This window comes from Rhinolophus ferrumequinum, chromosome 9, assembly GCF_004115265.2.
Source record: "Rhinolophus ferrumequinum isolate MPI-CBG mRhiFer1 chromosome 9, mRhiFer1_v1.p, whole genome shotgun sequence".
Classification (NCBI taxonomy): Eukaryota; Metazoa; Chordata; class Mammalia; order Chiroptera; family Rhinolophidae; genus Rhinolophus; species Rhinolophus ferrumequinum.
The window spans coordinates 22,815,976-22,837,071 of record NC_046292.1 but is presented as its reverse complement, the minus strand read 5'-3'; the positions used below and the strand labels follow the sequence as shown (position 1 = coordinate 22,837,071).

Here is a 21,096-nt window from a genome sequence, read left to right as displayed (position 1 = left end):
TCTATTTTCCCTTTCTGGAAGACAAAGCCAGGCCCCACCCAAGTTTGTTTTTGTGTGCCTGGTGGAGAAGGAGGGAACCAAAACTACTCATAGAAGGAGTCATGGTGAACTTGAGGGGACTGACTTAAGCAAATATTTCTTTACTTTGGGTGAAAGGCCCCACCTATCGTAAGTTTGAAGGGTGCGTTCTTAAATGTGTATTTTTCCTATTTACACTTCACACAGAATTTGTTTAATTAGCTTTTACTATCAAATGTACTTTTCCTCTATCATAACATCATTTAATTTTGCCTCGTTTATATGCTACTGAATGCGTCTAATTTCCCTTTAAAAATACTCAGAGGCCTAACATCAATAAAGTCTTTTAACGACAAGTTATAAACCTTTTTTGATCAAGACCCACAGTTTAAAAAATGTTTCCAACCTTCCTATCCATACTTACATATAACTGAAACAAAAATTTCACAAAACTATACCTACCCTTATGCACAATACATTGATATTTTTTGAATTCTCTTCCTGTTCATACTTTTGAAATCTTGGTCATGAGCCACGAAACTGATTTCATGGTCCTCTGATGGATCACAACCTGCATTTTTGAAAATCCTACCTGCCCAGTGTAAGCTTTCTAGAACTATTCCACACCCACTGTCTTGTGTGGCTCTTCTGTCCTGAGTGAATATACACCCATTTTACTGAGGAGGCAAAGAGCTCCTGGAGGTAAACTGTCCAAGATAACAATCACACAACCATTGCCCTATGAAATATGGCTGAAGCTCTGTGCAGAACAGGGTTTTCCCTGCGTAGCCTGACCCAAGGGCCTTTCTGGGACCAGACCAGAAGACAGGGAAGAGGGGCACAAGGGACTCTGGCGAGGAAAGAGGAGTCAGTACAAAACAGCTCAGAGTCTCTGGCCAATCAGAGCTGGCCTTACTCAGATCCATTCTCTTCCAGGTGATTGGCCTCAAAGGGGTTCCCAGCCCCCACCCCATCCTGGAGCCAGCTTCCTCTAGCAGGCGCTGCGCCCAAGCAAAGTCCCTCTCAGTGCAGTTCATCCCTGCTTGCTCCTGTGGGTGTGGTTCCAGATGGCCTGGAACTGCTTTGTCCCGGCCACCGAGAACAGGTAGGTCATTCCTTCCCCGGCTCTGAGCTGAGAGGGTTCTTGGAAGGCTGTCCCACCGGCTTCTTGACATGGCTCTCAAAGAGGGACTCAGGTGAGTGGGGACACTGCCACTGTGTGTGGGAAGATGGGGCTGGACAGCTGACCTGAGAGGAGCCCAGAAGAGTCGGGGAAGAAGCACCAAGGCTAGCCTACTTAGTACCAACTGAGCCATAAAGGTCCTGCAGGAAGGTGCCCGAGAGGGCACATCGCCCAAAGGATAGAGACAGATCTGGGAGATCTTGGAGCCTGTGAAGATTAGGGTAACTCCTCCTGCTTCCCTTAACTCTGAGCCCCTTGGCGAACCAGAGAACAAGACCTAGAAGCTGCATCCCCCTGACTGTAGCTGAGAGCTCTCTATCCCCATGGGAGTGCCTGTCCAGGGCTGGAAGCTAGTTCCCAATGAAGAACTAATGACTGATCCTTCACCCCTTCTTGAAAGCAAGGAGGGTATGGGGAACAGGACGTGGGGTGGGTTTAAGGGAACACCTTGTGCAGGTGGAGATGGGGTGGAGAGTCATTTTGAAAATACCTGAGCAAGTAATGCGGTGGGATGGGTCAGGCAGGGAGCTCTATGGACTAAGGACTCCCAGGCTGGGGCATGAGAAGGGCGGCAGGAGGTGCCTACCTGCCGGTGCCTACCACGGTCTGGGTCTCAGCACCCTCCCAGACCTGACAGTTTGAGCTCACCTGAGCCACTTGGGGCCAGCTCTGCCTGGCTGCCCTGGCTGAGGTCCAGTGCCCAAGATAATCATCAGCTTCCCCTGTCCTGCTTGAGGAGGTCGGGGCTGGCTAAGAGGGTCAGGACAGCAGTGAGGGCAGGGAAAGGTCCACTCCAGCCTTTTCCTGCCCTGCAGCACAGATGGTACCTCCCACAGTGTACCTCCTGGGCAGCCGTGCTTCCGGGAGCCAGAGAGGCTCTGATGAGCTCAGCATGGAGCTGAGAGTGAGGAGAGAGAAAGGTTCCTTGCAGGAGAGACATTGATGGCAGGGAACATGAGAGGCCTTGGGAATAAGAGCAGGGTCAGGGACCCTTGGAAGATGAGCCACAAGGTTGAGCTGGGACCAGATCATAGGGAGGCCTAAACGCTCTGGCTTGGGAGTCAGACCGACCTAAAGCTCCCCAGCTCTACCACTTACCAGCTGTGTGACCCTGAGGAAGTGACTTAACCTTTCTGAACCACAGTTTCCTCATTTATAAGGTGCAGATAATCATAGCATCTCCTTCAAGGGATTGTGATCCAATTTCAGTGAGATAGGGATATAAAACTCTCTCGACAGAGTGTCTGTCTCCGTAAACGTCTGGGATTATTCATACAGAGTGCAGACTTGACCCTGAAGAAAAAGGAGTTTTAAGCAAAGGAGGAACCGTTTAGGAAAGGGAATGAAGACAAGGAACCCATTGATTGCTTCATTTATTTACTGAACAAATAATTATTACTAATACTACCGAGTATGAGGCAGACTCTTGGATTTGGCACTGAGAATACAGGCTAATAAAACGGGAAACTCACAGCCTAGGAGGGCAGACAATTACCATCTCATCCGGCAAGTGCTAGCTGGAGTCGAGGTTTGCACGGGTGGAGGAGCTCTTGGCAGAGCAGGGTGTTGGAAGGTTGAGGCAGGTGTCACAAGGAGGAAGCTGCGTATTGAGGAATGATTCAGAGCTTGGTGGTGATTGTAGGACAAGAGCAATCTGGGCAGAGACAGAAAGATGGGGAGAACACAAAGTGGAGCCAAGTTAGGAGACAGTTGTCGTGAAAAAATGAGGCGTGAAGAGCTCAGTGGGGTGGAGAGGTGGGAGCTCCTAGGCTCCATGGAGGAGGCAGATGCAATGGAACTTGGTGACTGCCGGGCGATGGGGGGAGGGAGAAGGTGCCCCACTTGGGTAACTGAAACCAGTCATGGAGAACACAGAAGGAGGAAGGGGAAATACCAGATGCAGCCTGAGAAGCCCTGAGTTTGAGGTGTCTTGGGACATCCAGGTGGACACAGCAGTCCAGGAGAACCACGATACCGGAGTCCAGTGCTCAGCGAGAAGCTGGGCTGGACACAATTACTTCAGAGTCACGGGTAGAGAGAAGCCAAAGGGTGAAAGAGGGTGCACAGAGAATTGTAACTGAGATCTGAATGACAAGAAGGGCAAGCCACAAGCCACACAAAGCTGAGCAAGGCTAGGGGGCTGGAGCGCAGTAGGCGAGCGCACGAGAGGTCAGGTCGGCCGGGGCCAGAAAGCACCGAGCTTTGCAGATCAGACTCCAGGGTGCAGGTTTCATGCTCAGAGCAGTGAGAAGTCACTGGAAGGTCTTGAAGAGGAGAGAGGTGTGTTCTATGTTTTTGAAAGATCATTCTGGAGAATGTATTGTTGGGGGTCAAGAGTAGAAGCAGGGAGGTTGGTTAGGAGGCTATGAAATTTATCCAGACAATGGCCTGGAGTGGAATGAGAGGAAGTGAAGGCACGTGGGCGGACTGGAGTGTGTTTGTGGGAGAGTCCACAGGGCTTGCTGGTGGACTGCATGTGGGGCATGAGAGAAGAGAGGAATCAAGGGGGACTCCTAGGTCTTCGGTTTGAGAAATGGGATGTCATAGCGATGTCATTTACCAGGATGGAGGAGACCTGAGTAGGGAGAAGGTTTCCAAGGAAAATCCAGAGTCCTTTTCTAACTGTATACGTTTGAGATGCTCATGAGACATCCAAGTGGGGAGATCATGTGGCACCAATGCTCCCAGGTGTCCTCTGTCACTGTACTAATAACGCCCCTATTCGTCTTCTAGAAGGGAAGTCTGATGAAGGGTGTGGTATCACAAGACATTTGGTCACTTTTGCACATTGTTGCTTCCTTTCCATGGGCCTCCTTTCCCCCTCCACTGCCTTCTTTATTGGATAACCTCTAATTCCTCAGATCCTAGCTTAGAGGTCACCTCCTCCAGGAAGCTTCCTTGATTTCCTCCCTACCTGTCAAGACTCAGGTGCTGCTCTCCCATTTACCCTCATAGCATCTTGTATCTGTATTGATCATAGCCTTCACTGTGCTATGTTCCATTCATCTGTTCACTGTCTGTCATCCGACCCATTCCCTCTCCTCATGGCCACTCACATCGCCTGAAGACAGGTCCGTGTCTCACTCCCCTCTGAATCCTTGACCTAGCACTCTGCTTGATTCTGAGCTTGTGCCCCATAAATATAGGTTGAATGAGTGAACAGAAACTAGTGAACATCTGGATGCATCAACTTTTTCCATACTGAAGATGATCTCCTTTGAATAGATGCCCAGAAGTTGAGGTTATTGGATTAAAGGGGATGCAGACTGAAAGCTTCCATTCCCTTAGCTAAGTAACATTCCAAACAAGCTGTGGCTTTCTACACTCCCGCCAGCAAGTGTAAAAGTGCCTGTCTCACTGTATTCTTGCATCGTGGCTAGTTTTCTTTCTTTTTAAAATGTACTCATTTTATAGGCAAAACATACTGCCTTGTTCTAATTTGTATGTCTTGGATTACTAGTGACCGTTTTTCCATGTTTGACTACGACATGCATTTCTTTGATTATTTATCTGGTCATGTGATGAGGAAACTGGTAAGGCCGGTTGGCCTCTGATGAGATGCCTTTGGGGACTGTGTGGGGAATGACGGGAAGCAGGGCAGTCGCTGTTGGATTGGTCCTGGTGAGAGACGAGCAGGCAGGGTCGCTATAGGGGGTGGAGGGCAGGAGGGGCAGGGAGTGGGGAGATCAAGGAAGTTAAGTCAACCCAACCCGTGCCTGATGGTAGGTGAGGCAGTGGGAGGAGTCGGGTCGCACCCAAATTTCTTGCTTAGCCCACTGAACAAAAGGAGGCGTGATGCTCTGATATGGCCCGCAGGTAGATACATACACCCAACTGCAAGATACCTCTGAACGGTTTTACACCTGGTGAGGAGCAGGAAAGGCAGGGGCAGGAGGGTCTGACCAGGCAGGCTTCCTGAAATGGATGGGGGGGGGCGATTTTGGAAGAATTTGTAGGGCAGGGAGTGGAGTTGGGGGGTTGTCTGGGGGATCATGAGGATCTGTTCAGGAATACTAATAGCTAAAGTTTACTGAGCATTACTATGTGGGAGGCCTTGTTCTAATTGGTGAGCATGTATGAACTCAATAAGCTCAGCAGGCCTCGGAGGTGGGTATACTTACTGCCCACATTTTATAGCTGAGGAGCTCAAGTGCAGACAGACGTCTAAAACCTTGCCCGAGCTCAGACAGCTAATAAGTGGTGGAGCTGGGATTCAAACCCGGAGGTCTGGCCAATGTCCACACTCCTCACCACATGGGTCCAGCCTCTGTGAGACCCGGGCACACAGAGGGGATGGGCAGAGCAGATGAGACCCCTGGGAAGAACTTACTAAGATTCTTAACTTTGGGGGCCCTTCCTGGAACACAACCAACCACGGACAAATCCGAGTCCACCTCCTCTGAGCCAGGAATGGGGCTGCTGACCCCTCCTGGAGGATTCCAAGGTGACTGGAGCCACCCCCCATGCAGCCCAGACACTCAGATCTAAGTCTCAGATAGCTCTCCGCTTCCAGCCACCAAGCCATAAACTTCCCTGCCTCCCCTCCCCGACTCTCCTCCGTCCAAGGTCAGTCCCACCGCCTTCTCACGCTAAGCACCCCTCACCTAATGTTACCATCCCCTAAACCTGCCCAAGTTCATGCCCCCAGCACTACTGAGAAAACCAAAGGATATACAAGGTCGGACAATTAAGTTCACGAACTTGTTGCAACAATGTTGCTAACCTTTTTTGATATCGGAGGGTTTATTCATTATGAATTTGTACCAACTGGACACATAGTTAACCAAGTTTCCTATTTGGAAGTGCTCAAAAGGCTGCGTGAAAAAGTTAAACGACCTGAACTTTTCGCCAACAATTCATGGCTCTTGCATCACGACAATGCACCAGCTCACACGGCACTGTCTGTGAGGGAGTTTTTAGCCAGTAAACAAATAACTGTATTGGAACACGCTCCCTTTCACCTGATCTGGCCCCCAGTGACTTCTTTCTTTACCCAAAGATAAAGGAAATATTGAAAGGAAGACATTTTGATGACATTCAGGACATCAAGGGTAATACGACCGCAGCTCTGATGGCCATTCCAGGAAAAGAGTTCCAAAATAACTTTGAAGTGTGGACTAGACGCTGGCATCGGTGCATAGCTTTCAAAGGGGAGCACTTCGAAGGTGACCGTAGTGATATTCAGCAATGAGGTATGTAGCACTTTTTCTAGGCTGAGTTCGCGAACTTAATTGTCAGACCCTGTACATCTCAATGTGCATCAGAGGGGCCTGGTTAGGTAAATTATGCTATCGCCAACCAATGGCAGATTAGGCAGCTGGTAAAAAGGATAAGGAAGCCCTCAAGTACTGAGATGGAATAACCTCAAAGACATAATGGTCAGTGGAAAATGCAAGGTGCAGAATGGCAGATCTACTGTGCTACCTGTGGAGTGGTGGCGGGGAGAGAGACAGAGAATTTGCTACCGTATTTATCACGTTCCTGTATGTGCACAGACTCTCTGGAAGGACACAAGAAACTGTGCACCCTGCTGCCTCCATGCAGAGGAGCTGAGTGGGACAGGAACGACCTTGCATTGTACATACTCTTGTATCTTTGAATGTCTGTATCATATGAAGAGAATATATTTATATTCAAAAAACCAAATAAAATGGAACATTAAATTGCATAATTCCTCATATGTGTGTCTAGATGTTTGTGTGTGGATATAAATGTAAATATAACATATAAGTGTGTTGCTGACGCCCTTCCCCACCCCCCAGGACCTGGAAGAGACACTTCCGACTGCTGTTCCTACTTATAGTTGGCCTCTCAGGGCTGCTCCTGTACGGGATCCCTGGACTCAGGTACAACCCCCTTGCCCCCAACACTCAAGGTGGGACCCGCAGGGGCAGGGTTCAGTGGATCTTCCCCAGCGCCTCCCTAACGGACGAAGGGTGGTGGCTACTTCAGCCACACAAGTTTCCTTGTGGGCTCTCCCTCCTTGTACGGAGCAGAGCGAGAGGGCTCTAGGCAGGCTGGCATGCCCCTCACTGCTGCCCCCACCCCCAGGCATCTGGAAATATTCATCCCCATGGGCACCTGCCCTCCGGCCAGAATGCTTCTGCTGAGAGACAACTTCACGGGGCTCCTGCGTCTCTGGTAAGGAGCTCCCACCCCTCCCACTCCGAGCTCATCTATACCCCCTACAGTGTGTGCTCCAGTATCCCTGCCCTCCTCACATCCCCCACCGTGGCAGAGCCAGGCGCTCTGCCCAGCGGCCCTGCGGGTCGCGTATCTCCTGATTCTCTGTGTTGGTTCTGGGCTAGGGATGGGGTCTGACCCATCGGCGCGATTCCTAGGGCCCAGCCCGGGGAGACGGCAGTGAGCATGTACAGAGTGGGTGGATGAATGGACCTCTCTCTCCCCACCCCTACCCTGGCCAGGGCCCGGCCTGAAGTCCTGACCTGTACCTCCTGGGGGGCCCCCATTATTTGGGATGGCACTTTTGATCCAGATATGGCCCAGCAAGAGGCTATCCAGCAGAACCTCACCATTGGGCTGACTGTCTTTGCTGTAGGCAGGTAAGACCCAGGGAGGGGAGCAGGGCGTGGGAGGGGTGTGCATGTGATGTGGGTGGGGGGGCACCTGCTCCCTTTGCCCAAGGACCCCAAGGTGAAGCAGAAGGCAAAGACGGCACCCCTGTCTCAGAGTGAGGGCAGGACCATCCTTTCCCGTCCCCTCCTCCCTGGGTACCAGCACTGGAGCCCACCCAACATAGGCAGCCAGGGGCTCACAATGGTGTCTTAGAATGAACCTGCCCAGGGGCTAGGGGTCTACCTGGAGGCATTGGGTTTGTGGTGAGAAAATGATGGAGTCTTTCAGGTGAGGGTGGTGAGACAAGGGGAGAACGTCGGTAAACAGAGAGAATGGCCCAGCCACAATAAGTGCGCACTGGCGGTCAGCAGCTCAGGTGCAGGCATACAGTGAGGGGAGGGAGGCAGGCTTGCTTGGCAAGCCTGCTGGAAGGAGAGGGGCTGGGGAGCTGAGGGTTTCTGCAAGGGAGTGAATCTGAGCTGGGCAGAGAGGGAAGTACAGAGAGGAGGGAGATGATGAGAAAGTGATGGTGGGAGTGGTCAGCAGAGCAGAGCTCTCAGTGGGATAGGAGTCCTGGGGGGAGCGGGGTATCATAGGAAGTGGGCTGGAAGGAATGGGGGCTCACAGAGTGGGACAGACTGATGATGACCAAGCCAAAGGAGTGGCCATAGGGACAGGTGACTGAGAAGGGTGGAGGACACAATCACTGCAGGAGAGGAGAGGAACTGAGGGCCCCCAGGTATGGAGAAGGAGCGGGAGTGGCAGGTGAAAAATCCCACGGACTTTTCCCCATTCTGGGTGGCAGAAGTGTCCAAGCTAGGTGTCCACTTTCCAGATGCAAAGGGGACTCCTGGCTGAGAGTGGCAATCTAATCCTGTAACCCTAAGGTACACAGAGGTAGAGTTCAGGGCAATTATAGGAAGAATTTCTAATAACGGAACAGACTGCTTTGAGGAGGCAGTGAGAGTTTTGTATCCAGGAAGAGATATCTAAAAGTGTGGGGAAGGAATTTTGCCATCAGACACCCTGGAGCTCCCCCCAACTCTGTCCCTCACACTCTAGAAGGGGGAGAACGCCAGGAGGGCCCCTGGGGGGCAGGAACCAAACAGGACCAAGGGCTGACCCGTGGGCCAGGTGGGCGGAACTGCTGGCTTCTCCCAAAGACTTGGAGGCCCCCCATTCCATTCCGGATGCCAAGGAGGGTGTTCCTTTACCAGACCTATGAGTCAGAATCTCTGGGTCCAGAAATTCGAGGGTCCTGAAGTCCTGAATTCCAAGGTTCTGGGATGTTGAGGCTTCCAAGGTCTCTGATTCCAGTTTCTCACAGATCCACCAGGAATAGAGCAAGTGCACGTAAAGGTTTGGGTTCCAATGTCAAGTGGGGTTCAGATCAAGGCTTTACCACTTCCAACTGCGTGTATGCTTGCACCAGTTAATACAGCTCTTTGTGGCTCAGTTTCCTTATCTGAAAAATAGAGATAATAATAAATGGTGAGGATTAAATGCGATAATGCACATTGAGTTAGAGCACTGTCTGACACATAATAAATGTTCACAAAGATATTAGGTATCGTTACTATTATTTCAGAACCCTGGGATCCCAAAGTCTGTTACTACAAAGTGTCTAGTATTACAAACGTTCTAGTTATCTATGTAAGGAATTACCACAAACTCAGTGACTTAAAACAGCAATTTATTATCATCATAGCTTATGATTTTGTGGGTCAGGAATTCCGACAGGGCTCCACAGGAAGGGCACCTCACTGCTCCCCAATGCCTGGGTCTCCACTGGGAGAGCCCACCGCTAACGACTGTCGGGGCACCTTTCTCCATACAGCCCCTTTGCGTGGCTGGTTAAGGCTTCCTCATTGCTGCAGCTCCAAATTCTGGGACTTACTAAGCGAAGGCTCAGAGCTCTGAAGAGACACAGGCTAACGCTGCCAGCCCTTCAAAGGGCCAGCACGGCCTCACTTCTTTGGTATTCTATAGGTCAAAACGGTCAGGAAGAGCCCATGTTCTAGGGAGTAACACAGGCCCCTCAGGGCAGGAGTGGCAAACAATTTGCAACCATCTTGAATCTGCTCGCACGATTCTGGGAATGGAATGGAGAGTTCAGGAGCTCCGGGGACTGACATTGAGGATTACGCGGGCGGGATGCTGAGGAGCAGGAAGCCCACGGCGGGGCGGGGAGAGAAGGGGCTCTGGGGACGGGGAGAGCGCTCCAGGCAAAGCGCCGCGGCCGGGCTGACCCGGGACCCCGGCCCGCCCGCAGGTACCTGGAGAAGTACCTGGCGCGCTTCCTGGAGACGGCCGAGCAGCACTTCATGGTGGGCCAGCGCGTGGTCTACTACGTGTTCACCGAGCGCCCGGCCGCCGTGCCCCGCCGGCCGCTGGGCCCCGGCCGCCAGCTGCGCGTAGAGCGCGTGCTCCGCGAACGACGCTGGCAGGACGTGTCGATGGAGCGCATGCGCACTCTGCACGCGGCGCTGGGCGGCCGGCTGGGCCGCGAGGCGCAGTTCGTGTTCTGCATGGATGTGGACCAGTACTTCAGCGGCGCCTTCGGGCCCGAGGCGCTGGCCGAGTCGGTGGCGCAGCTTCACGCCTGGCACTACCACTGGCCGCGGCGGCTGCTGCCCTATGAGCGCGACGCGCGCTCGGCCGCCGCGCTGGCGGTGGACGAAGGCGACTTCTACTATCACGCCGCCCTGTTCGGGGGCAGCGTGGCGGCGCTGCGCCAGCTGACGGCGCACTGCGCGCGAGCCCAGCAGCAGGACCGCGCGCGCGGCATCGAGGCGCGCTGGCACGACGAGAGCCACCTCAACAAGTACTTCTGGTTGCACAAGCCCGCTAAAGTACTGTCGCCCGAGTTCTGTTGGAGCCCGGAAATCGGCCAGCGGGCGGAGATCCGCCACCCGCGCCTGCTCTGGGCGCCCAAGGAGTACGCCTTGGTGCGAGACTAGGAGGCAGGACCCGGCCTTGCCCCACAGGCGGAACACCTTGGGCACGGGAAGGATGAGGTGTGGGCCTAACTGCAAGGAGAGAGACCCAGAACAATGGGAGTCCCTTCTGGAAGCAGCGTGGCAATTTGGAGGGCAGAAACAGATGGGGGTGGAAACAGTCCCACCACCACCACCTGTGTGTTCCCATCTGGGAGGAGGAGGTGCTGGCCTTTGAAAGTGTTTTGTGCTGGTCTCGGCCTATGAATAACCCGTGTTGTGGTTGGACCAGCCCAGGTGGTTCTTTTGTGATTGCAAGATGCCTTTCAACAATAACTATCAAGGACACGTTGAAAAAAATTCAGGTTTAATCCTTACTGGACCTGGAAATTACACAGCACACCTCGGGCCACACAACAATGTCGCTGGTAGAGTGAGAGGTCCCACCCCCAGCCTGGGGTTCTGCTTTTATTAGGATCCAGGGAAGGGTCCTAGGGCTTCCTGGGCTCACTCTGTTGGTGAATTCAAAATATAAGAACAGGAATTTAAAGCTCAGGAAGAAAAAGAAAAAAAGAAGTGGCCCAAATATTGAAATCAACCAAGATCTCTAAACAAAGGAGCCACAGTGCGAGGGAGGCAGCCTGGCTCTTTAGTAGCTAGCAATGTGTTTATTCCAGACAGCCCTCTTTGAAGTGGATGCGTTGGCAATCAAAGCTTAAATCAGGCACTTGCATTACAGGAAAGAAAACAAGAGCTGCCAGGGTTTACATTATAGGGAGCTTCTCACTGGAAGAGAAAGGTCCCCTTTCTCTCACTTTCAACAGGGACTGAAGCACATAGACCTCTCACCTCTAACCTTACTGAATCCAGCTAATTAATCGCCTCCAGAGGAGATGTTTTAGCCCTCCCCCACCTGCCCCCCTTTTTTTTGATAAGGAGACTGAGGCAAAAAAGGGAACATAACTGCCTAAAGACTAGATCAACATGAGTCAGTCTGTGAGCAGCTGGAGAGCCAGGACTGGTGCTCAGGCCAAATAGAGCTGCCTTTGGGCATTAGCCACAGAGGGAGAAACACCAGTGACATCCAGTTCCTTGGCTTTGTGTTTTCACCATCATTGCCCTCAAGCATAGTTTGTACATATTTAATTAATGTCATTGAGAACGAAACAGGAGCTATGAAATAAACCTGACAAGCTCAGGGAGGTCACATGGCAGTCCTGACAAGCTCAGTGACCGACACAGGACCGGCTGATCATAAATTCCAAACTGGGCGGGTCATAATGGACAGTGACCTCCCAGACTTACAGCTTCCTTAGCAAAGGTCAATCTTGACCTTAAGTGAGCTTTGTCCATCGTTCTTATGCATCTAGGATAACATACCTTTGAGAAGGCACAACCACAGGCAACAGAGCACGGGATCACAGAACCCCTCATTGTTATCTTGTTCCCCGAATACCATCTCTATGTGCTGTAAATGTTAATTATTATCCTGTACCTACCAATGTAAAAGAGGTATCTTTCTCCAATTTGCTTTTTATCCAGTTCTAGGGATTTCCCTGCTTTGCTTTCTCCCACTTACCTAATCTACCACCAATGGATTTCACGTACCTTCCTTACGGTTTTCTCATTTAATTCTAAACGGGTAAAAGGAACTGCAAAACTGCCATTCTCTAGAGCATTTTCTCAGTCAGTTGAGATTTTGCTTCCAGGCATGTCCTCAAAATTTGGCTCAAATAAACTCTTTATAAGACTTTTCTATAGGGTGTCCTTTCATTGACATTGTAATAAGTTATTCCCATAGTATCCTTACGGCCTTTTCTCCTGGAGAGTCCAAGTCCGCAAAAAGGACATTTCTTTGTTCTGGAGCCCAGGGGGCTGTTTGGCCACGGTATCTACAAGAGAAGTTTCCTTCTCTATGGCTGCTGTCCAGACTCTTCATCAACAGGGAAAAACACAGGCTCTGCATAGGAGCGTGAAGTCATCAGGTCCTCTAGGAAATGTGGTCACAGATCCAAGGAGACAGGAAAAGTAACCACTGGAAGCGCCTGACATACTGTCTGATGGTTGGGAACACTGAGGCCCTGAGAGGGTAGGATTTCACTCCAGGTCTCCTAAATCGTTTACCGTGTTTCCCTGAAAATAAGACCGGGTCTTGTATTAAGTTTTGCCCCAAAAGACGCATTAGGGCTTATGTTCAGGGGATGTCATCCTGAAAAATCATGCTAGGGCTTATTTTCCGGTTAGATCTTATTTTCGGGGAAACACGGTATGTAGTGTTCTCATAGGCCTTGCTTTCTTAACAGCCTCCACTATTCCCAGGTAGAGTAGCAATTCTGGCTATAAACCAACCCTGATGATTTTTATAATCTAGTAATTTTTATAAGCAGGTTTCAGTTGAGATAAGAGATCTTTCCCCTCTCAAAAGCGGTTCAAAGTTCCCCAGTGCCTCCTATCTAGATAAACAAAACCCAGAAGGCTTTTTGGACTCCAGATTAGAGATGACCACAGGCCTAGTGTGCCAAAGAATGGGTATTGCTTGATGATGTTGAGCTGGCACATCCCCTCCTCTGGTGGGACAATGTCCTCCATCTTACCTTATTAGGACATTCACCAAGCATCACACACAGGACCTCTGAGGCACTAGAGACCTGAGCACGAGCTGGTAAGACCTGGATGGGAATTGGCTCCTCTAACTCCGTGTGACTATGGACAAATTCCTTACATTTGCTGGCCTGAGTTTTCTCATATGTAAAGTGGGGATACCGATCGCCCTCCCTGCAGGGGTTTTTGTGGTGCTCCAGAAAACATGACTTGCCTTCTCCCTCTCCTTGCGTGCCCCTTCTCCAAGTTCATAGAGTGCAGAGAACTCACAAAGAACAGCCGTTTTCTGTTTTAACGAGGAAATGATGGCACAGTGAGGGGTTTCCAGGTGCTGGGCTCCAGCAGCCTCAGGCTGTGGGTGAAGACCTTCCTGAGGAAGGGGAGAAGTCAAGGAAGCTACCGCGTGGAGCAGAACCACCTCTTGGGAACAGCTCCCTCCTCTGTCCTATGCAGAGGCCTAAGGTGGGAGTGGGGGTAGTAGATGGGCTTGGGCTGAAGCAGGAATGACAAGCAGCTACTTCTCTGGCCATCAACACTGTCTTCAGCACCTATGCTGGGGCCCTTGGGGACAGTGGAAGCTCCTGAGAGTTTCCAGGCTAGCAGGTGAAAATCAGACTGTGGGGACAGAGCCCCAAAAAGCAGTTTCCAGGCTCTCAGCCTCACATAGAAAGGTGCTGGCTCAGGTAGTAAATGGCCATCAACTGTGATCAAATGGCCATCAGCTGTGGCTAGTTGGCCGTCAGCTGTAACCAGTGAGCCATTAGCCATGAATATAACTGCCGTGGCTAGGCTAGTAGGAAAAGGGGGAGCTAGCAAGAAGATGGTGGCTGAGTTTGCAAGCGGCACAGTGAGGGTTGAGAATTGTGTTGCTCCTGGTTTCTGTGTCTCCAACCCAGCCACCAGTGAGAGTATAGTGGTATGACTCCCCTACCTATGGCTCCGTGGGTGTTCCTTTTTGGCCTCACCATTTCCTGCGTTCTTATGTGGGGAGTGGGACCAGAGACCCCGCCGGACGCCCTGCACGACACAGACCCATTCCCGAGTGTCACTGCTACCGTACCTACAAAGTCTTCGCCTGCCCCTGCTATGCCAACTGAAATTCCCATCTTCAGATGTCTAGTCAGGATTCATTGATCATAGGAGACAGATCCACCAGGGCTACATCAAATAACAATAGCAACTATATTTACTGGGTACTAAGTTCTCGGCACAGTTCTAAGCATTAGACATGTATGGATTCATTTAATCCTCACATCTATCCTATAAATTGATTACTATTATATCCCCCATTTTACGTATGAGAAAATCAGACACAGAAAGTTGAAGTATTTACCCAGTGTCAGACCACTAACAACTACATTCACTGATGTGGGAACAAGCAGATTAAACTTGGACAGAAGATGGAGACTGAATGTCAGGAACTGACATTGCCACTGGCTCTCAGTCTCCTCTGACTGTCTCTGCTTCTCTCTGCCTCCTTTGTCCTTCTGCTTATGTCTGACCCAGCACAGCAGCTACTCCAATCTCCAGTCCACAGGGTTTTCCCATTCAGGTGCCCACCATCTCTTAACTTCTTCCTGATTCACGGAATGGAGAAACAGATTGGAGGATTAGCCAGTCGTGTGCTGATCAATGTTCAGCAACTGGCTTTTGTTCTCTTTTTTAAAAGATTTTATTGGAGAAGGGGAACAGGACTTTATTGGGGAACAGTGTGTACTTCCAGGATTCTTTCCAAGTCAAGTTGTCCTTTCAATCATAGTTGTGGAGGGTGCAGCTCAGCTCCAGGTCCAGTTGCCGTTGTTAGTTGCAGGGGGCACAGCCCACCATCCCTTGTGGGAGGAACCGGCAACCTTGTGGTTGAGAGGACGCACTCCAACCAACTGAGCCATCCGGGAGCTCAGCTGCTCAAGGTGCCATGCTCAATCTTTAGTTGCAGGGGGCGCTGCCCACCATCCCTTGCGGGAGTCGAACTGGCAACATTGTAGTTGAGAGGACACGTTCCAACCAACCGAGCCATCCAGGAGCTCAGCGGCAGCTCAGTTCAAGGTGCCGTGTTCAAATCTTAGTTGCAGGGGGCGGAGCCCACCATCCCTTGCGGGAGTCCAGCAGTTGAACCTACAACCTTGTGGTTGAGAGCCCCCTGGCTCATGTGGGAATTGAATCGGCAGCCTTCGGCATGAGAAGCATGGAGCTCCAACCACCTGAGCCACCGGGCTGGCCAGCAACTGGCTTTTTGAGGAAGAAAGCCCTGATCTGTAGCATTTGCCAGTTTCCATGGTGTAAATCCCACCACAGCTGATTTCAAAGCACAACAGTCATTGAATGTACAGTTAGGAAGAGGTGTGCACAGTCTGCTCTCATGAACCAGGACAGCCAGTACAGCAGGTCTTCGAATAGAATAACATTTCTTTATAACATTCATGAGATGCCGTGGGAACTTGACTCGTTATTATCAATTAGCCTATGGTAAAATTGGTTTTGTTATGTCATGTTTCGCTTAATGTCACGGAACATATCACATTGAGGACTTACTGTACACACTACTGGCACCTTTGTACCACTAGTCTGAGGATCAAGCCACTGAGTCAGGTGTCTACCCCTGGCCAATCAGCAGTGGCTGGGGTAGGGTCATGTGACACAAATATGTCTGCCATAGCCCACCTCTTCATGGCACAGCAAGCTGAGAAGTCAATTTCAAAGAAAAAGATGAGACCTCTGAGATCACTCAAAACGTTCTTGGTTACTTGAATCCATCTCCCCTTCTGATGGTTAACAAATTCTGGTTTCCTCTTGGGGAGGTATACATCAAATGGAGGTTTCAGCCTCTGCTCCAGGCATAGAGCATGGGCTCTGGGCCTAAGCCAATCAAGTACAGACATTCTGGTCACTGACTAGAGGTTCAGGGATGGTACCTAACCCAGTTCAAACCAGGAAAACCCAACTAAACTTTTGCTGGGGCTTCTGGGAGAGACAGAGGCTTGGCTGCTGGGAACCTGGGGGCTGTGAAGCTGGAGCTGCTGACTCCACAGGAACGGGAAGATGAAAGTGACTCTGAGAACAAAGCCAAGTGGAGAGCTGGAGACACGTCATTGAACCCTGAAGCTGGCCTGACCCCTACAACGTCCTGTTCCATAAGCCAATTAATCCTTGTTTGCATTGGGTTTTCTATCCTTTATAGCCAAGTCTCCACACACAAGGACTGAGGGCTCAGAGCGCCATGGTGGCTCATGGCTGAATCACTCGTGTCTCCCACAGTGCCTAGCACAGGGCCAGCCCTGATGAACTTTGAAGGGATTAATTCCTGCATTTCCCTCTTAGGCAATCAAAACATTGACGCCCCACAGGGTGAACATATGTGAACGGGACTTCTTGGTCCCTTCAATCACTGGAATAACTTCCACAAATCAGGGCTCTCATGATGGACCCCAGAGACGTGGAATAACCAGATGTGGCTGCTCCTCTGGGAGAAGGGGCAGTGAACCTCACTGCTGGACCCAGTACCTCTAATAAGCCTTCAGAATTAGACAAACCTAGGTTAAATTTATGTCCTTGCCACTTAGTTGCAGATGATTCTGGGCAAAAAAACCTCTTGGTTTGCTGCCTATTTCATAATGGATTGTGAGGTTATCAATACCAGATATTCCGCTAAGCAGCTGGATCGAGACCTGCCCACAGTAAGCGGCCATTTCCCTTCCTGTCCAAGTCTGGGGGGCGGGGGAGGGGAGAGGAGCAGTGGAAAGGTGCCCCCCAGCCCCGCCCTCGCACAGAGCACGCCACACACCAGCGCCACCCGGGTGCAGGTACAGTTTATTCTTCACAACAGAGAAATACAAAGAGCAGAGGGTTTGGAATTCCTTTGTGTCTTGTTTTAGTGTTTTCCCCCACATTTGATTTTTTCTTTTGCTCCTCACCCCTTTTCTTAAATATAATGCAGAATTCTTTACCGAAGCATTGAGGAGCTCCTGCCCTCACCTCCCTGCCACCAAGATGCAGACTGAGAAGCCAACAGACTGTTTTCTCTTTTTTAATAAGGTAACTAGTTCTAAATACGGTGGCTTGGAGGTCCCATAGAAAAAAGCAAAGGGTGTTAACAGTATGTATAACAGCGTATTTACAGGGTAGTAACATGCGGACAAAAAGCTACAATACTGAGTATCAGACGACGCAAGTCAAACAAAGGGGTGGGGGTGGGGGCAGAGAACCCCGTGGGAAAAGAAACCCCAGGAAACGTTAAACTGGTAAAATCAATGGTGAGTTAAGGCTTAAAAAGTGTATAAAAATAACACAGTTAATATTCAAAACGGAACTCCAGATACAGAATATATAGATGAGTTTCTATTTTTTTTTCCCCGGGGGGCTGGAGGGGGGCTTCTCCGGGCTCTGTACATAGTTCCTATATACACGGACACGCATGGCTTTCAGATTGGGGTGTGTCTATGGGGGCTGAGGGCAGGGATGCTCTTGGGATCCTCCTTTCTGAGGACCCCTTCCCTGCCCTGCCGAGGGGCCTAGGGCCTGGGCTGGGGACACCCCTCCATGGCAGGGAAGACAAATAACCCCTCCCTGGGTACTGCCCCATCTGGAGGAAATTATGGAGGGGGTCACAGCCACAGGCCCACTCCCTCCCCATCCCCTGCTCACAGTCTGGGATGGTGGGAGAGGTAGCCAATAGGTTTCCTGGCCAGCACCGAGGTAGACTGGGGTGGTCTTCAGGGCAGCAAGGGGGTGGGGGATGGGGGCATAGGTCTCACCCAGCCCACACCCACCCCATTTCCCTGGGCCAGCGCCTAGCCCAACACTGCACCCTTTGGTCCTGCGGGTCTCCGGGCCCATCTTGTTTCGCCTCCTGAAGCCTGGGCAGCTCTGGTAGCTGCTGCCTCCCTCTGCTCAGTGATGCCAAGGGTGCAGCTCAAGGTTCAAGCAGGGCACCCATGGTGAGTGGCTCCCTCCAGCTGCCTCCTGCCCCCTCCCACCAGGGGCCCCCTTTGCAGTCCAGAAACTCAGGTCTGAGCCTTCCCTCAAGACCTGAGGCTGTGGCAAGAGAAGGTCCCATGCTGCCCTCTGGTTCTCTGTGTCCATCTGTCCAACTCTTAATTTCTCGGTCTTAGCAGCACCAACTTCTTGGCCAATAAATATCTTTTTTGTTATTTCCAAAACAAAGTTAAAAAAAAAAAAAGAAAAAAAAAGAAAAAACAGTGAAGCAAGTGAAGGGTGGGGAAAAAAAAGAAAACCCAACAGAGAGGTTCAAAGTGCTCTGAGATCATCTTTGGATGCCACCAAACAGTCCAGAATCTTGCAGTTGGCCTGGCCACCCCCGGAGCTGGACTGGGCAGGGCTTCTGCGGCCCAGGCTTTCTGGAAGGTCAGGAAGGTCATGAGAGAGCTCAGCTGTTCCTGGAGGGCCCTGGAGGGAGTTGGGTCCTGGTGCTGCCTGGGTGTCTGCCATTGGGCAGGGCGGGGCGGGGCCTCAGGTTGGCTCAGATGAGGGAAATTCGCACTGGGATGCCGGGGGACTCGGTCCTCTGGGGCGAGTGATGGCTCACCAGGTGCTCCACCACCGTGTGTTTGGACATGTGCTTCATCAGGTAGGTCTCCTGTGGGCAGGGGTGAGATTCAGAACATAAAAACCACCGCTGGCAAAGGAGGCAGAGAGGCTGAAATTCCCACAAATGGCCACTGGAGGGCTCCCTGGCAGGTGAGCCAGCTAGTGGTGAGCAGCCACAGCTTTGAAGGGCAGATGAGCAAACCGCGTGGGTTCTGGGGATGCTGCATCGTTGCCAGGGGTGGGGGGCGGGCTCAGTGACCACAGTCTGAGCCCACAGCTTGCTGGCTGTAGAGCCAGCAGGCACCAGGCTCACCCTTTAGCAGTACCCATCTGGAACTCCGCAGGCCCAGGCCAGCTGGCTGTAGCAGCATATGCTGGCTGCACTTAGCCTGCCTTCCTGCTCCAGCATAGCTTCCCCCACCTGGCTGGGACTGAGCAGCAGGCCTGGGCTTTAGCTTAGTTCTGGACAAGTCATCTCACCCATCCGAGCCTCAGTTTCCTCCTCTGCAAGCAGGAATGGGGCAGGAATAATATCAAAGAGTTGCTAGGATGATGTGGATCAAGTTCCTCGCATGCAGTAAGGTTTGAGGGGACCACTCCTTCCCCAAACTCTGGATTTCACTCCAGGTGGTGGTGGGAGCCCCAGCCTCTGCACCCCTATACTCAATCCTCCCTTAGGGAGAAACGGGGCCTGATCTGACAGGTGACTTTGGAAGCATCATCCCTTGAGCACTCCCGCACAGGCTCTGCTAAATCGGACCCAGCACCCAAGAATGGGTGGGTGAGGTGACCCAAGGCTCACCTGCAGGCACACAGGCCCTCACACTAAGCTGCAAGGTGGTGCTCTCATTCCCACCGGCCATTCCTTGGCCTCGACCTCAATTTGCTCAGAATCCAGCAGAGGAAGCCCTCAAATGTGGTGTCCACATGCTATCAAACAACACCAGAGGGAGGCAATCAGCAAACTCCAAACTAGGAAAACTATTCTCCAATGAATAAATTACAAAGGAAAAAAAGGGAGGGGTGTGGGGAACCAAGATTAAAAGATATATTGACCCAGTGCAATGTAGAAATCTTATTTGGATCTTGATGAAAAAATAAAATTGTAAGTAAATAAAATTATGGCATTCATGAGACAAATGAAAACACGAATGCCGAATGGGCATTTGAAGATATTAAGGACTTACCATGAATTATTTTAAGGTATTATATAACTCTTGTGGATATGTTAAAAAAAAAAGGAGTCGTTATGTTCAGAGACACAAAGTGAAAATTTTCAGATGAAACAATGTCAGTTTTACTTCAAAAAATAGGAATATGGATGAAGCAGGAATGGTTGATGGTTCTGGGGGCTGATGGGAAGGAACATAAGGATTCACTATTCTAAAATGTTTCTCTTATGAGTAAACTAATTTAAAAATCAATCAATTATTAAAATGTTAAAATAAAAAAACTCTGTAGAGTCCAGTCAGGCCCAGTTCAGGGTGGGGCCTCAGGCCGGGTGAGAGCTGACCACCCCTCACCCCAAGTTCAGACAGATCCCCTCTAAGACCCACAGCTGTGAACACTGGCAGCCCCTTCTCTAAGAGCGGGTGTGTGTAAGAGGGTCTAGAACTTGAGGCTGGGACCGACTGAAGGTCGCCGAATGGGGCTCCTTGGTCTCTGCGGCTCCCAAATATCCCGAGGGCCTTCGTCCCTGCAGCTTCTGCCCGTACACTCTCTCAGTTCTCCTCTGCCCTTGGAACAAACCTAGCACTCAGCAAGCTGGAGCACTGGCTGGCACCTGACAGCTACTGCTGACCACCCCACCAGCAATCCCTGCACTCCCTCCAGCCAGAAGGACCTTTCAAAAATACCCTACTGGACTGTCCCCTCCCAATGGCTTCTCATACCGCCTGGAAAAATATCCAAACTCCCTAACAGGCCCCACAGCCCCGTGTGACCCATTAGGTTGGTACAAAAGTAACTGCAGATTTTGCAATTATTTTTAACCTTTTAAACTGCAATTCCTTTTGCACCAACCTAGTAATTGTCTTTCAATTCCTAGACTACACCGTGTTTGTTCTACCTCAGGGGGTTTGCATTCATTGCTCCCCTGCATGGCATGTTCTTTCCCTTCCTCCTCCTCCTCCTCCCCTGGCTCATTGTCCTTCAAGGCTTCATCTCAATGTTACTCCCTCAGAGGCCCTACCTGGACCTCTCTCTCTCCCAAATCCATTCCCAACTCCATGTCTTCCC

At 51.0% G+C, this 21,096-nt stretch overlaps 2 protein-coding genes across 3 annotated transcripts in view; one reads left to right on the top strand and one right to left on the bottom strand.

The window, feature by feature from the left end:
• The first annotated feature begins 1,090 nt into the window (after nucleotides 1-1,090).
• On the top strand, nucleotides 1,091-12,103 carry A3GALT2 (alpha 1,3-galactosyltransferase 2). 2 transcript variants are annotated; one of them, XM_033115916.1, is made up of 5 exons: nucleotides 1,091-1,214; nucleotides 6,964-7,047; nucleotides 7,253-7,342; nucleotides 7,627-7,764; nucleotides 10,050-12,103. In XM_033115916.1, exons 1-5 carry the CDS (start codon nucleotides 1,192-1,194, stop codon nucleotides 10,735-10,737), a joined length of 1,023 nt encoding a protein of 340 aa, XP_032971807.1. In that variant the 5' UTR covers nucleotides 1,091-1,191; the 3' UTR covers nucleotides 10,738-12,103. The 2 variants fall into 2 exon arrangements, with proteins under 2 accessions (XP_032971807.1, XP_032971808.1); XM_033115917.1 differs by lacking the exon at nucleotides 1,091-1,214 and adding an exon at nucleotides 6,338-6,393.
• Nucleotides 12,104-17,102: 4,999 nt separating this feature from the next.
• The window catches only part of ZNF362 (zinc finger protein 362), a 39,483-nt gene continuing 35,489 nt past the window's right edge, over nucleotides 17,103-21,096 (bottom strand). Inside the window, exon 9 of the mRNA XM_033115420.1 lies at nucleotides 17,103-18,907. Coding sequence (XP_032971311.1) covers nucleotides 18,791-18,907 — 117 coding nt within the window. The 3' untranslated portion in view covers nucleotides 17,103-18,790. The remainder of the gene's footprint in view (nucleotides 18,908-21,096) is intronic.

Coding starts and splice junctions, on each gene's coding strand:
- A3GALT2 (XM_033115916.1), top strand. CDS start 1,192: ATGGCTCTCAAAGAGGGACTCAG. Junction 1,215..6,963: donor GCTCTCAAAGAGGGACTCAG/GTGAGTGGGGAC, acceptor CCCACCCCCCAG/GACCTGGAAGAGACACTTCC. Junction 7,048..7,252: donor TACGGGATCCCTGGACTCAG/GTACAACCCCCT, acceptor CCCCACCCCCAG/GCATCTGGAAATATTCATCC.